General features: G+C 39.7%; 2 protein-coding genes across 3 annotated transcripts; one reads left to right on the top strand and one right to left on the bottom strand.

Moving 5' to 3' along the window:
• The first annotated feature begins 424 nt into the window (after positions 1-424).
• Positions 425-12,755, top strand: LOC110381226 (BOS complex subunit NOMO1). Its single transcript, XM_049836390.2, has 18 exons — positions 425-599; positions 751-1,137; positions 1,356-1,515; positions 1,613-1,861; positions 2,030-2,198; positions 2,517-2,772; positions 3,051-3,247; positions 3,613-3,791; positions 4,369-4,530; positions 5,034-5,216; positions 5,805-5,988; positions 6,406-6,608; positions 7,135-7,325; positions 7,896-8,048; positions 9,787-9,892; positions 10,032-10,397; positions 10,801-10,937; positions 11,596-12,755. The coding sequence occupies exons 1-18, from the start codon at positions 451-453 to the stop codon at positions 11,705-11,707; spliced, it is 3,543 nt and encodes a 1,180-aa protein (XP_049692347.2). The 5' UTR covers positions 425-450; the 3' UTR covers positions 11,708-12,755.
• On the bottom strand, positions 12,577-14,245 carry LOC110381232 (uncharacterized). Of its 2 annotated transcripts, none has more exons than XM_021341482.3 (4): positions 14,106-14,245; positions 13,767-13,878; positions 13,434-13,523; positions 12,577-13,090 (listed from the first exon to the last, which is right to left on the bottom strand). In XM_021341482.3, exons 1-4 carry the CDS (start codon positions 14,182-14,184, stop codon positions 13,012-13,014), a joined length of 360 nt encoding a protein of 119 aa, XP_021197157.3. In that variant the 5' UTR covers positions 14,185-14,245; the 3' UTR covers positions 12,577-13,011. The 2 variants fall into 2 exon arrangements, with proteins under 2 accessions (XP_021197157.3, XP_049692366.2); XM_049836409.2 differs by having other exon boundaries at positions 13,767-13,875; positions 14,106-14,223.
• Positions 14,246-16,231: the final 1,986 nt, after the last annotated feature.

Raw genomic sequence — 16,231 nt, 5'->3', positions numbered from 1 at the left:
CGCGACCCCAAATAGAATCGGGATAAGAGCATTAGAATGATGAACAGGCATCACGTTCCTTGTTCAGACAGGTATAGTGGAGAAAGTCAGGGAGAGCGTCTCATCAGCATACTACTACTTGCAGAGATATTAGTACAAAATTGTACTGTTTGTATAGTTGTTCTTATCCTCTAAATATTCTTTGTAGTTTAGTCAACGGTGACTACACAGCGAAATACCAATAGTCGTTTTCAAGCAATGAAGCAAGTTATTGGCAACCCGTCTTTCCTTTCAATGAAATAAATAAATGAATCTAGGAGGCTTTTTTGAAACATTTGTAAAGTTATTGTATTGCAATAATCAACTATTATTTTTAGTCGAAAAATGTACATCACTAGATGATATTTTGTTATCGTTTTATATGACAGCGTTGTCCGTTGTTATCAGTGAGCAGCACGTCACTATTTGAAAATGGCGTTGATTGGTGACATCGGTAGATTATTTTTACCAATAATTTTACTTTTATTAAGTACAAAATGTAGTGCAAATGATATTCTAGGATGCGGCGGATTTGTAAAAAGTCATGTTCCATTGGATTTCTCTAAAATAGAAATAGGATTGTAAGTTAACCTAACATTTTAACTAATTAAAATTTCCACTAATTCTTTAGTGTTTGGCTTGAGAATCTTATTGGAACTATAATTTAATTACTTTATTGTCTTACTCTTCGTGTAGATGTATACGTTTCATTCATAAATCGTTTGTATATAGGTATACCAAAGAAGGCAGTTTGAAGGAGAAGACTGAATGTGCCCCTACTAATGGCTATTACTTCCTGCCTCTGTACGAGAAAGGGGAATATGTGTTGAAAGTCCATCCACCAGCTGGGTGGAGCTTTGAGCCGTCTGAGGTGAACTTATCAGTAGATGGAGTCACCGACCAGTGCTCCTCTGGTCAGGATGTTAACTTCGCGTTCAATGGGTTCGGCATAGCGGGGCGAGTGATCACCGCGGGACAGAAGCAAGGGCCCAGCGGTATAGCCATCCAACTGGTGGATGATAAAGGACAAGTTCGTAACACTGTCACTACAGTTGGTGGTGACTTTCATTTTACACCTGTCATCCCTGGAAAGTATACTGTGAAAGCTTCTCATCCTAAGTAAGTACATACATTTAACATGTTAAAATTTTGCTTATTAAGCCATGTCTTTGATGTTTTAATTTATGAAGCCTCTCAATGAAGCCAAATAATCTCTAAGTATTAGAGATGGTCTTGACCTACTTTATTCAAGTCTTTAACTGAGAAGCGTGCAGTAACATTGACTTAATTTTTTATCTAAGCAACTACTGCTTTAAACCAGCGTACATTATTTTCAGGTGGAAGTTAGACCCTGCTCAGGCTGTGGTACAAGTGAAGGAGGGCAACACTGCACTGCCAGTGGGTGTGATTGCAGTGAAGGGGTATGATGTGTCAGGATCAGTCACATCGTTCGGCAGTCCCATCGGAGGAGTTTATGTGCTGTTATATTCAAAGGAGGTATGTATTGCTAGCATAAAACCACTATATTACTTTGACATACAGTTCTGAGTATTGAGAAAATTTAATTGGAACCATTTTATGTTATTATCCTCAGGAAAGTCCTAAATTCCGAGTGGAAGGCTGTAATACAGCTCTCCTGCAAGGAGTACCAGATGCACCTATTTGCCATTCCATTACCAATGCTAATGGAGAGTTTAACTTTGGCCTGGTGCCGGCCGGGGAGTACAAACTCATGGCTCTGCCAACACCGCCCGGACAGGTGACAGTCAGCTACAATGTGAGGCCGGAAGCCGTTCCCTTCACTGTTAGACATGACAGTCTGTTCATTAAACATGCTTTTGAGGTGAGTCTAATTATTTATTTTCCTTGTTTAATCAAAGGGAATGTCATTGATTTAACAGAACACCAGAAACTATTCCTACATCTTTTTGTATATAAAACCCTTAGATACCTCATATTGTCTTAATTAACTTAATAATAAGGCCAAATCTATTCTTTTATTTTTTATCAGGTAACTGGGTTCACAGTAGTGGGAACAGTGGTAAAGTCAGTAGGAGGGCCAGGCTTGGCCGGTGCTCAGGTCTTGTTGGACGGCACACCCATTGGCAAGTCTGATGCAGCTGGTAAATTCACTCTGCCCAACCTGCAGCCTTCTACTTACACTATTGGATTCCAACATGGTAAGAAAATCTAGTATTCTTTTAACATATTTTTATTGTCCTGAAAATATTGTATTTATTTAGTGTCAATATTAATCAATGAACAGACTAGTGAAATCATTTAGTATCAATGAGAATAATTGTTCTAAAGATACAAGAATAGACAATAGTTATACTTGATTTGATCAGAGAACTTTTGTAGGTCTAATATTTATTTTGCTGGGGAGTTTTTTTCACTACTCCTTTTTCCCAGCAAAAACACAGGAAGTGGTGAAGAGTGGATGTTTTGTTGATTTTCAGCCTACTTCGCGTAATTGATTTTTTATCTTTGTCCTTTAGAACAATGTGAACTGGACGACATCCAACTGGTAGTATCCCCGACGGGTCCGCGCAGCGCCCCGTCAGGCCGCGCGGCTCGCTGGCGCGTGTGCGGCGGCGTGAGCCCGGGCGCCGGCCGACACGTGCTGCTGGCGCAGGCGGCGGCCACGGCCAGAGTGCACGCGGGCGCTGATGGTAGCTGGTGCACGTACCTCGCGCCTGGCGTTTATAATGCTAAGGTTGATGTGTCGGAGCAAGAGCAGAGAGAGGGATTGCAGTAAGTAAAGAACTATTACATTATTTTATGATAGGATCTCATGATGTCGCGCTTTTGTACATAATAATAATAGGCCCAAGAATTTAGGTGTTATGCTATACCAGTCATAATAACAGAAAGTATTAAAAGAGGAGCATTTTTGGGGGGACTGTCTTTTTGTACATTGACATGAAAAAGTAGTATGGACGTTTTATCTGCAATATATTCACTTAAATACTTTTCTTGAGTATTAATTGTTGGATCAGGGTTCAATAAAATCTTCATTGTCCATTCCACAGATACTACCCTCTAACTCAGAAAGTATCAGTAGGCAACGCTCCCGTAGAAGGCATAACATTCTCCCAGCTGAAGAGTCGCGTGAGCGGTCGCGTGCAGTGCCTGCTGCCGGCCGCCTGCGCCGCCGTGCCCGTCACGCTGCGACCGCTGTCGCCTGACGGCGGGTACGTGGGGCAGCCCATGACTACTGTGGCTAAAGGTAACAATGAATTATATGAATATTTTTAATATGAAGTGACTGTCTACCAGATCTTCACGAAACAGCCTGTAATAATAATAGTTAAACAATTTTGGTTATTGTAAAGTACATCATAATGAAAGTCAATGAATGAGAACTGAGGTCAATGTAATAATGACATTACTTTTACCTAGCCGCTAATAATACCTTATACCTACAATACTTATTCTTGTATGTGAAGAACTAATGAAACAGAAATCATCGAATGCCTCTCCCGCTGTGGGTAGCAGCGTGAGTGTCAGACTCTTGCTGACTAACTCTTTTGAACAATCCCGCAGCCCATGTAACATAGACCTGCAATATTATTAACAATTCTCTTCTTTCAGATGGTAAATACACATTCGAGGAAGTCCTGCCTGGCAGCGTGGAGATATCAGTGGAGAGTGACGCGCTGTGCTGGGCAGAGGCGCGGCACAACGTGGCGGTGACGCAGGACCACGCCACTGTGCCCACCTTCGAGCACACCGGCTATGTGCTCAAAGTACACTCCTCACATGAAGTTGACGTAAGTGATACATGCAAATAGTGGTTGTTTTGTCAGTACTATCTTGGGATATGCCTAAATTTATTTGGATACGTAGTATGTTTTTATAATCTCCCTAGCCTTTTTCCCATTATTGTGGTTGGCTGCTAGTCGAACTAGACGCAGCTGAATATCTGATCCCCTCTACCTAGTTATCCGGGCAACCCCTGAATACCCCTAGGTTAAACTGGTTGTCAGACTTACTGCCTTCTGACTGCCCGCAATGACTGCAAAAAATGTTCAATGATAGCCGGGACCTATCGTTCAACGTGCTCTCTGAAGCAGTCATTGATGTCTAAGGCTGGCAATACTTCGACCGCTTGAAGCAATCAGGGGAAACAGCTTCAAGCCGTCGACCGCCCGAGTCAATTGCAATAGCTCGAGTGGTACGTGAATGTGCGTCCATAGAACTCTGCAATTCACTGTGCAATCGACAACTTGAAGCTGCTGCCCCTGACACATTCAAGCGGTCCGCGTTTTGTCGGCCTAAGATATACTTAGAAAGCACATACAAACTTTAGTAGGTTTTAGAAGCTTAGGTATGATATTATTTCCGCAGATTGAATACAGCAGCGCTTCGTCCAAGGGAGTGTTAACTGTGCCGGCGGGTGCGAGCCAGCAGTGCGTGCCGGCGGCCGAGCGCTACACGCTGACGCCGCGCGGCTGCCACCGCTTCACACCGCATCAGGCCGAGGCTGACACTTCCACCCTTGTGCCTACTGTGAGTCTTCACTATACTCTATCTTGTTGTACACAGTGTTTAAAATATATTTTGCCAAATACGGATCTTAGCCCAGAGCGTCCTAAAGTCTAAGTGGTCAAAGCCAGGTTCGTAAAGGTTAAAGAAATGTCAAAAGCTAGGTTCACGATTATAAGGAGTGAGTGTTATGGAGAAGAACCGGCAAAAAACTTAATTTACAATCTACAAAAAAAAAAAGCAGTGGAGACAGTTTACAGTAACAAAAGCTGCGCTCTAAGCTTTGCTATAATAGATTCATTTTGGTGTTGTTTCTGAAAATATAAACTTTCAACGGCAAATGCATACATGCGAGTTTCAAAAGTTAAAACAGCATTGGAACAAAAATATCCGGACACAAGCGACGATAGTTCTACAAACTTTCAAGTGTCGACATCCTGACTAATGCAATTTTCTATCACATTCGTCTCCTCTTGCTGCAAAAAACCTTTCTATCAATCACGTTTCAACATTTCATTTAATTCCAGACGGTATACTTCGTGGCCACAGCTCACGCGGTAGTCATCAAGGTGACGTCACCAGAGCCAGTTGAAGATCTGCTTCTCCACATCAGTACAGATGAGCACTCCTCGAAGGCTGTGGGACCTCTGGTTCCTTTGAAGCAGCCGGGAGGGGGCTATGGTTTTGAACACACCTTGTATATGGCTGATGTAAGTATTATTTATTTTGTTTGTGAGTGAAAATTTTGGTTTCTATTAAACTTTTTTGAGTGTTGTTAGGTATTTTAGGGTTATTCCATTTTTGACGAAGATGGAATTTGATTTCATGTTTCTGTTGAATGCAGATGTTGAAGAAAGGGTTAATTTTTATATTTTGTTATGGAGTATAGTTATTTCTGGTATGTAATAGACACGTGGGTTGGAATTTCTCTTTTATGATTTGTTTTACATATTAGGAAAAAATATAAATTGGTTGATAAGGCCTGTATAAATTGTTTATAAGGCATATATTTAGTACTCTAGATTTAGAGTGTAAAGAATAGAAATTGTATTTTGTGTGCTGGTTGTGATTTTGTGACCTCAAAGTAAACGAACTTGACTCACACACATTTTTTTTAGGGAAATCATTCATGATCCTTTCCGTTGTGGGTGCAGCGTGATGGAATGTAGAGATTCTTAATGACTTAATCCCACCATGTTCCTTCTTAAGCTCTTTACGTACCAGGACCGCGGTCACTTTTGAACAATCAAGTGGTCGCTACTGACACAGGCACCTAACATGTTTTTCCTCGTTCCTAGGGCGAAGTAGCAGTAGTATCAGCGTCATCGTCGTCGCTGCTGATGTCGCCGGCGTCCCCGCAGCAGGTGGTGGGTCGTGCTCGCTGCCAGTCGCATGCACTAACTATTCGTGCCCGCGCCGCGCTTACATTACGCGGACGTCTGGTGCCGCCCGTGCCGCAAGTCACGCTCACACTCACCTCTGGTAATGTATACCCAGTCATATACAATATGTAGTATAGGTAGTGACTTTAGTATAGTGTTATAAAATGACCTATACAATAAACGCCATGTCTATATACGGTGACAATAAAACGTGTGAGCAAGAAGCCTGCCCTTACGTTATCACTTTATCAGATTAACTGTAACAGCAGTACCGACGTGTTTTCTTCAAAGATCCCCAACTTCAATTTTAAATACTCTCTTTCAACAACTTCAGTATGGAATTCATGTAATGATTTCCCATTAATATCGTCTGTCTAACTTTTTCCAAATTATATTCTAATCTACGAACCGAATACCAATATTTTACATAAATCACCACCAATTTTTAACATAAGTCCATAAACCATTTAATTCACAAACAAGTCATCAAATCTAACAACATTTAATTCTTCAACAGACGACGTAAAACAGACTCAAGTGACCACAGAAGACGGCACGTACCGCTTCGGTCCGCTCGACGCGTCCAAACATTACAAGATCACCGCCGAGAAGGAGTCCTACGTGTTCAGTGCTCCTGACGATAACGGAGATATTATCGCACATAAACTCGCTGAGATTACTGTGGAGCTGCTTGATGATGCTGACAGTACTCCATTACAGGTAACAAACTGAGACATAGAAGTACAGATATTGAGAACATTTGAAAGATTAGTTAAACTTTGATCAATTTATATCATTTTAACAATGTAAATAATATCAATGTTTTGTTAAAACATTAATTATGTCGTAATTTATCAGAGGATATGTATTCCATTCCATCATATAATAGTAGGACTAGCTTTGGCCTTACATTCAATCGTTATGGTTTGAACCGGTTGTCAATTAGTTATTTAGTCTTTATTGTAAACTCTGAGATAGACCAACAGTTAAACTTCGTTGGTTATTAGGCTTCATACGAATTCTTTTCTCATGTTGAATGCTTATCAATACAAAGTCGAATCATTTTATTTCATTTAAGCTTTCACAAGCACTTATGAATGTAAAATATATAAATAATTTTGATTCTAGTTGTCCATTCTAAACGTTCTATGGGGAAGAACACATTCTCTGGATTCGCAAAAAAAATCTTGAAAGAAATTATTGTAGACTTGCCGTTTTATTTTAACATTGGTGTTTTACATCCCAGGGCGCATTAGTATCAGTGAGCGGCGGCTCGTACCGGCGCAACGTGGCGTCGGGCGCTGCGGGCCGCCTGCGCTTCGCGTCGCTGGCGCCCGCGCAGTACTACGTCAAGCCCAACATGAAGGAGTACCGCTTCACGCCGCCGCACCACCTCGTGGACCTGCCCGAGGGACAGGCGCATCATATCACGCTCAGGTATTATATTATATCACCAGCAATTGTTTTAAAATGAAGTCAATGTATAATTATTCGACCTGAATATATTGCCATATAATGCCAAATTCAAGTAACAGAACTCGTGGCGAACATGACACGAACTATTTGAAACAATTTCTGGCCTTTAAACTCAAAATCTACTTCACATAAACATATCAAAATTTCTAACAAATTAAATAATTTATTTAATACACTATGAAGGACTTACAGCTAAGCAAAAACTAAACAATAGAAGAAAGTCGTAGTCGACATTAATGTGAATAACGTGCTAATTAAAAATGCATGTATTGTTTGGATAATATTAAGTATAATATTTCGGGATATTAGGTTGCTTGGGTAACTTGAGTAGAAGAGGTCACATAGGCAGTCACTCGCATGTAAAGCACTGGGTTTAGCTGCATTTGATGAGACGGGAAGCTGATCTGGCTACGCTAATGATTATGTGCTCTCGCTGTGGCGGCATATTGAGCTGACAAAGTGTAATCGACACCAAAGAAGAAGAAGAATGATTGTGTGGATAGTGTTAATATTTATTTTCCTGTTGTCCAGAGGTGTCCGCGTAGCATGGTCGTGTTCCGGAGCACTGGTGTCGCTAGGAGGAGTGGGCATAGCTGGTGCTGCAGTGCTGGCGACGCCGCTGCCGCAGCAGCCCACGCACTGCGCCACCGAGGAGGCCAGCACTGAAGCTAATGGCGCTTTCAGGTAACTGACATATAGTGTGACGTCACTATAGTCTACGTAACATTGTGATTAGCCCTCACCAGTAACAGTGTCGAAAATTCCTCTAAGAACAACTGGGCATCATTTGCAAACATGCCATTGACAATGGCGTCTTTGGAGAATCTTAGAGACTTTCTTTACATACATAGCTTTGTGGAATATATTGCCTTACAACTTGAGATATAACCTTTCTGTACCAATTCAATTTGGAATTATTTCTCGATTAACGTATTAACTTGGCAACAAAGCTCTCCTGCTATCTTAAATATATAAAACTCAAAGGTGACTGACTGACTGACTGACTGACTGACATAGTGATCTATCAACGCACAGCTGAAACCACTGGACGGATCGGGCTGAAATTTGGCATGCAGGTAGATGTTATGACGTAGGCATCCGCTAAGAAAGGATTTTGATCAATTCTACCCCCAAGGGGATAAAATAGGGGATGAAAGTTTGTATGAAACTTTGTCAATTTTAAACCGATCGGACTGAGACTTTGCATGCATAAAGCTACTATGGCGTAGGCAACTCTTAAGAAAGGATTTTGATAAATTCCATCCCTAAGGGGATAAAATACGGGATGAAAGTTTGTATACATCTTCTTAGATTTGTACACGCTAATCTTCCGAACTACTGAACGGATTTCAATGATTTTTTCTTTGTTGTATCAGTATTAAGCCTGGTCAACATATAGGCTATAATTTATCTTCAAAACTTGAAGACCTGATGCAGAACTCCAACAGACCAACAAAACTATAAGAGATACAAAAATGGTGCCATGGCAAAAATTGTTTCATGTCATGAGCATTTTCAGCTGAGATAATAAATTTTAAGATCTGGAACACCTGATGTGGAACCCCAAGAGCCCAGCTTCTCTATACCATATACATGTATGACGTTTTAGCAAAAGTTGTTCAATTTGATAAGCACTTTCTATTGACTTACACAAATTGAAGATCTAAAACACCTGATGTGGAACTCCAGGGGCCCAGCTAGACTATAGCATATAGAGGTATGACGTTTTAGAAAAAGTTGTTCAACCTGATAAGCACTCTCTGTTGACTTATAAAAATTGAACCACACCTACACCTGATGTGGAACTCCAGGAGCCCAGCTAGAACCATGACGGGGGTAGGTCTCACGCCTCTGGCTTGGCTTGGCCGTCCAGAGTGGAGTCGCTAGAGCAGGATTAGTAGCCCTGCTCGGAGGGTAGGTGCCTCATGGTAAGCACAGGGAGCGCGTAATCTGCGTTTAAAGTCCACCGAGGTATCCTCACCCTTCAGCTCATACTTGAGAGATTGGTTCTCTACCCACTAAACCACCACGACTTCCACTAAGTCACCACGACTTTGTCATCTATTTAATGTTTTTTTACGTAATAATACTTGTGTAATATTTTTGCCACACACAAATGCGGACTAATTAGAATCACTACTTTTATCCCTATGGTCACGTCTATTGCGGTTCAGTTCTCAGCGTTTTGTTTAGTCTGCTGTGCTTTTGCTGTTAAAGTACAAAAATTAAGTATATAGAACGTTTCTCTTCGGTCCCTTAAAATTCAATATCAGACTATTCAGATCTTTGATTTTGCTGACCCCGTAGTCGCTGGCATAAGGGACAGGATCCGCGTACGAAGTCGCGGGCAGAAGCTAGTTTCAAATAAAAAAATAACAGTAAATACAGTGTAATCTAATCTTTGTTCTGTTATATTTTACAGAATTCGAGGACTTTTACCGAACTGCTTGTACAACATTCAGCTGAAGGAATCTACTTCCGCAGAGCTGGCTGGACTCAAGCTGGCCAAAGCTCCTCCAGTTTTAGAGGTACTATGACTTTCGTTTTATATACCACCGCAATTTAGACAGTATATAATGTCCAATGTAAATAAATTCAATATGACGTAATAAATAAATATACTTTATTATATGTGATAAATAAATAACTAACTTACTTCCTTCCTAGGTGAAAAACAACAAAGACATCGAGAATGTTCGCCTGATCGCCATTCAGCCGATACAGATCACGGACACGAACGTCCTAGTGTACACTCCTAACGTGGAACACTACAAGTCTCTCCGCCTGTCCCTGGCGCTGGAGACCAGTTCCCAGTCCCCAGTGTACTCCGCCAAGTTAGACGCGGCCGGTCTGACCGCCCACCACAACCCCGGCCTGATGTATGTTCTGCCCCGGCTACCGGCAGACAATAATACCTATATATTGCAATTGGAGTCCTCTTTGTCGAAGGCAACACATTCCTATAGTGATGAAGTACATTATTTCAACTCGGATGGACGATTCAAGCATTTTACGATTGAGTTTTTGCCTAAGGTGAGTTTTGGTGTTTACTGTTTTTTTTAATTTTTGAGATAATTCCAATGACAACATGTGTGGTTGAAGAGGAGTAAATTTTGTCTATTTTCTATAGCAAAAGTTTGTGTAATATGGAAACTTGAAATAATTATCTGGGTGCAGCTGTGTAATTTATTCATGTAAACAGATTAAATATAAAAAGGCATTTATTTAAAGTAGACTGAAAATCATCACGTTTTGAAGGTCAAATTTACAAAAGACAGTCCAAAACGTCCCTTCACCACTTCCTATGTGTTTTTGCTGGGAAGAAGAAGTGGTGGAACAAACTCCCCAGCAAAACTTCTTGTCTTGAGATTGCTTTTTAAGTATAGCTTCTTGAGGAAACTTAATGATAATCTTAAGAACATTTTCCCTCTTCTAGGTGAAATCCAGTGAGCAAGAAGTTCGTCAAACATCTCTTCTCGTCATTCCCTTGCTGGCTGCACTGGGCATGGCGTACGTCATGCGGGACCGCATCCTGCAAGCGATCACCACAGCACTGGCCACTAGGGCTGCCAGGTATGTCATACTTATAACTAGCTGTTTCTTATCTCATCTGCGTCCCAAGGAAACTATGTCCAACGTCCATAAAAAGTATGCGACAATAAATTATTCTAATGTATAAAAGCAAAATAGGGGCTGTAAAGATTTTCTTTAAAGCCCATTGAGTAGTTCTTGCATGGAAAAGTATACAACGTCCACTCATTTATCCAAACTTTCGCATTTTTTATGTGTGATTTGTGTAACTCTCATTTTTTTATAAATGTATGTCTCTACCTGACCACGGGACTATAGAGTCCCGGATTTTTGGAAGGCGAACGTGGGGTCGAAGCCAACACGCTGAAGCCCTTTTGAGACAACTTTAATGGTGACACAAAACCGACGATGACGACCCAAGGACAATCCCCGGTTCTGTGCTAAACTATTGCTAACTATGGATGAAAACTACTTGGGCTATTGTGATGGGATGCTAATGGGCTAGGAATGGGGAAACTACGGGAACTATGGCACCTGCCGATGACAATGTATTAAATACATGTAAAAATGGCAGGTGGAGACTCGCCACCTCACTTATTATTAATATATATTTTATCTTCTAGGATTCGAGCAACTAATCCCATTTCATATTTCCATTGTATTCTGTTCCAAAATAAACTTATTATTGTTTATTGCGTAGGCCTCGTCCGGGCCGCGCGGAGCGTCCGGACGCGTTGGACCGCGCCAGCATCGACCAGATCGTGTCCGCGCTCAACCCGCCCAGCAAGAAAGCCAAGAAAAAACAAATATAAATGTACTACAACTTCATGACTTTAGTGAAAGTGAGAAGAATATGTGAAGTTTTATATGAGAAAGTGAGAAGTGGAAATGTGAAAAATCCGAGGTATTCATTGTTTATTATTGTAATGTTTATGTAGACGCCATTGTTGTATCAACTCCAAGCCGAATTTCAACACACAATGATTGTGTACTTATCTCAATCTCATTATCATTTCACGTCACAAAAGCAATGCCTATTATAAAAAACGTGCAAAAGCAATAAGTCAACGTAAAGATTTTTAAAAGAAGCAATAAGCAGTGTTAATTTAACTTAAATATATATTTTTTAAACACAAATAGTTTGGGTAAACTTCTAAGAAATAAGAATAGCCACATTATTTACTTCATGGACATTCGAACAAATTCTTCAAGTACACAGGATGTGTGCTGTATTAGTTAACATTTAAAAAAAATATATTATCAAGTGATAAACATTTATACTTCGTCATTTTATCGAAAAAAAAAATAATAAAGCGAATTAAGAAAATTGGGCAATTTTGTCCTTAAATATTATTAAGATTGCTAAGATCATAAGAAACACTGAATTTTATACACATTTCAATCATTATTCTTTGGTCTTTTTGATATTTTATTCAACTCATCCCTATAAATACCTGCAAAAAGACTGCAGTATAACAAAACCAAGTCATTTTCAATAAGGAGATCAAACAACGAAATACTGAGAGCAGAATCAAGAACAATCTCGTTTATATCAGATAAAAATTTTGATCAGTATTTAAAATTAGAAAAATGATCAGTGCCTTTATTAGCAGGGGTGGCAGGGGCTCTCAGTAATATGAATTATTCATAATTTATTTATTAATTTTCGCTCATCTTTTAAAAACATTTCCTGATGAGTGACGTATTCCAATTGATATCATTAATTAATATAATAAAATAAGTTATCTTCGTTAAGCTACAAGTGAGTGAATTTATTTATATTTTGTTGTGCATTGTTTTAAACTTTCAAATGCATTTATGTGATGTACTGGGAAAATAAAATGGATTGTTTGTTTATAAGCGCATTATTATTTTTGACTGTATCTTTCCAAATTAATATATTTCTTTTACTTTTTCTATGCATGAAAATAACATTGCAATTTTTTTTGCACTGGCAATACACATTGTTCTTAGTATTTTTGCATTTATAAATGTTGTTTCAAGACATAAATTTCTTCTGATAAATATAAATTAATTTATAACATGAAACGTTACAACATTATAAAACAATTAAAGCTTCTACCAATAGCAGTAATCTAACAATAATTTCGTATAATTATTCGTAACAACCGTAGCGTGCTTCGCAGTCGGCAGCCGATCTCGCTTGGTGGTCCCATAGTCTGGCATTCTCTTTGCTGAAAGTTAAAAAAAAAACAATATTTACACACTCTTTATATGTAAATCGTAGTTCATTAAGTAAAAAGAAGTATCACGTAGCCCGGGCATCTGGGTTGGGGAGGTCAGATAGGCAGTCGCTTCTTATAAAACACTGGTACTCAGCTGCATCCAGTTAGACTGAATTCTAGTCAGATGATGAGTTAAGCAAAAACACAGGAACGCTGACTTTAATCAGTCTTTCAGTGTCGTCCTTCAAAGGAGCTGATTTTCAAAGTATATTTGCTTACGTGGCGCACATTTAGAAGTATACTATATCTTTCTTCCTTTTATGCTTGCTTTAAGATGGACGAAATAACTTACTTGACGAAGTAGAGCTGGAAAGCGGCAAAGAAGCTGTGTTGTGATCTAGCGTGAAGTTTACATAGCGACAGTTTCTCACACTCTTCGGCTCTGTAACAGAAACATATTTTTGTAAAACGCTTATCGATAATCATGCCATCTTAATTTAACCCACTTCCCGCTCTTTGATGAGGATTACATTTTGCGCATGCTCTAAGTTCTGATGACAATACATGACTAGCTAAGAAAGGTCATTAAAAATTCAAAAATTGTGCGTGCTAAAGCGTGTTCTTTTAGTTTTTTAAAACTATCTTTTTTAGGAAAAACATGTAGACTTTAGTTGAAGGTACTGACTGTCGCTTGGTCCTCATTTTGCTGACTCCGCTGTCTCCCCCTCCTCCCAGCGCGAACATTGGATTGATGAACCTCTTGCTCAGGTGATGATGAACCTCCTTAGAGCCATCTTCTGAAACAAAAATTCAATTGTTACCGTATCTGTTTTGTTTGTTACCTATTTAGTGGAGTAACAATGGATGTTACATGAACGTATAAGTAAGCATATTCGCCCCAGTCGTTAGAAGCGACGGTCGTTATTCTTTCAGAACCTTCCTTTTTGTTTTTTTTAGGTAAAACGTAACCGAGTAGGAATGAAGTGGAGCCTCCAAACAGTTAAAAAAACATAAGAACACTTACCATTTATTTCTAAATCCAAAGGTTGACACAAAACTGTGCAAATTAGAGCTACAACAATCACTACTACAATGTTTTGCATTTTCAATATATTTTTTATTTTTCTGTTTCTCTGCCAAATTCAAAATCAAAATGATATCTTTTGGGAACTCCAGTCACATTATATACGGAGCCTGAATGCTGACGAACGAACTGACGCGTATCGCGAGTTTAATGGAAATTATAAATAATACGGCATAATGTGTTGTTAACGAGAACAAACTACTTGTCTAAATAGATCGTGAAGGGTTCTGCGCAACGGTAACCCGGAAGGGTTTACCTATATCAATAAATCGTTTCACCGGAAATTAGATTTATCCTCACAATTTTTTTTTGAGGTGAGGTATCATTAGATGATACATTTTTGCAGTGGGAAGGAGTTTCAGAGTGTTACGGACTGAAAGTCACTTATATTTCTGTTCTAGCAGGGCAGCGGTACCTACCTAACACTTTCAAATAATCCCGCAGCCCAACTTGCAGCTGGTATGCTTTTGTTTCTCCGATCAGAGTTGAGGAATGAGACGAAATAAAAATCCCAACTGATCAAAATCTGGATCTGATTTATAAAAAAAAACATCTGTAAAGGCGCGGCTCCACCGCGGTGCACGGAGAGGCTACGCACGTGTATTAAGCTTCGCTTTGTAAGAAAATGTATATGGTTGTGTCCACTGCAACCCACGGAGAGGCTACGCATGAATTGACGTCATTGATACACGCGTGGCTTGCTCGAATAGGCGGTTACATAGCTCAACGCTGTCAACGTGGGTCTACGTTTTCACTGGAGTACACGAATAAGACCCACGACTATGTACAGCTCGGTTATCGCAGAGCAGTTGTTGTAAGCGGTTACGTAGCTCAACGCTGTCAGCGTGGGTCTACCCGTGCGCCGTGCCACGCTATACATAGTCGTGGGTCATATTCGTGTACTTCAGTGGAAACGTAGACCCACATTGTCAAACAAATGAATACACGCAGCGAAAATGCGCCGCGTGTCCGTGCACAGCGTGCACTGCGGTGGAGCCGCGCCTTTAAAGAGTAACAAGAAAAACTTTACTGAAAACCTAAAAATAAAAAACTTATTCTGTCCAGGAGATCTTGTCTCGGGTTAGATACAGCTGTGTTAGTTCTGCCGCCGATTTTTTTTTGGAATTTGGAGTTTTATTTTCATATTTTGCTTTTCACTGTTATGTTGAACAAATAAGTCGAAAACCGAGGTAGCTGCTATCAATCACTGAGTTCTAAAATCCAAGTTGCCTCCATTATCAATAATGATCGCTACGACGTATTTTAGTTTAAAGTTCTCGTTACTAACTGAGCTTAAAAATTAGAAAACTGCTAAGTAAACCTTGAGGAGTTATCTCGATGCTGTCACTCTTTGTCTGTTTAGCTCCCTATTGGTACAAAGGAACTATCTCGCAAGCATTTTTGGAAGTGGGTTATTAACCTTAGGTACAACTTGTCTATTCTCTCAATCACAACGATATCCTGCCGTTACTCAAACTAACTAAAAACTACAGTTGTAGGTAGAGTAGTTAACTAAAGATAATTAAGTTTTTTTCCTAATAAAGGTATTTTATGGAATGGACATTCTGGGAGAAAAATTAAATTATTGAGACTAGGACGAAAAAATATCAAAAATATCAAAAATATGTCTTAAAAATAATTTTGGTACGGACCTTGCTACATCCAGTTAGACTGGAAGCCGACCCCAACATAGTTGGGAAAAAGGCTCGGAGGATGATGATGATGATGGTACGGACCTTGCTCTTCCCTACTTTAACTATTAGGATGTAAAATGTTTGACATATCCCGCATAAATTGCCAATAGCCAAAGAGATTTAAGACCTGGCAAAACACACTGTTTTTGAAAACCGTTAAAGCTGCCCGTCCAGCTACAAGGTCGAGTCCCTCGATATAAAAATCGAATTATTAGTACAGAACCACAGCTTTTCAAGCTCTTTTATCCATTAGAATTTTTTATAGCTCAAACACAGATTACTAAATACATAGTTACTGTCTACGTAAGCTCAAGTCCTATGTACGGAACCTAAAGTTAAGTGACGTTAGCGGTATATTTATATTTAATGAAG

The sequence above is a fragment of the Helicoverpa armigera genome, chromosome 3 (genome assembly GCF_030705265.1).
Source record: "Helicoverpa armigera isolate CAAS_96S chromosome 3, ASM3070526v1, whole genome shotgun sequence".
Lineage (NCBI taxonomy): Eukaryota > Metazoa > Arthropoda > Insecta > Lepidoptera > Noctuidae > Helicoverpa > Helicoverpa armigera.
Note: the sequence above shows the minus strand (reverse complement) of the source record. Positions and strands in the feature narration are given on the sequence as shown.

Excerpts from the sequence above, each read along its gene's own strand:
- LOC110381232 (XM_021341482.3), bottom strand. The coding sequence starts at position 14,184 with ATGCAAAACATTGTAGTAGTGATTGTTGTAGCTCTAATTTGCACAGTT. Across the intron at positions 13,879-14,105 it reads TTTGGATTTAGAAATAAATG|AAGATGGCTCTAAGGAGGTT; the intron begins GTAAGTGTTCTT and ends TTTTTGTTTCAG. Across the intron at positions 13,091-13,433 it reads TTCCAGCTCTACTTCGTCAA|CAAAGAGAATGCCAGACTAT; the intron begins GTAAGTTATTTC and ends TTTAACTTTCAG.
- LOC110381226 (XM_049836390.2), top strand. The coding sequence starts at position 451 with ATGGCGTTGATTGGTGACATCGGTAGATTATTTTTACCAATAATTTTA. Across the intron at positions 2,199-2,516 it reads CACTATTGGATTCCAACATG|AACAATGTGAACTGGACGAC; the intron begins GTAAGAAAATCT and ends TTTGTCCTTTAG. Across the intron at positions 10,938-11,595 it reads CTGGCCACTAGGGCTGCCAG|GCCTCGTCCGGGCCGCGCGG; the intron begins GTATGTCATACT and ends TTTATTGCGTAG.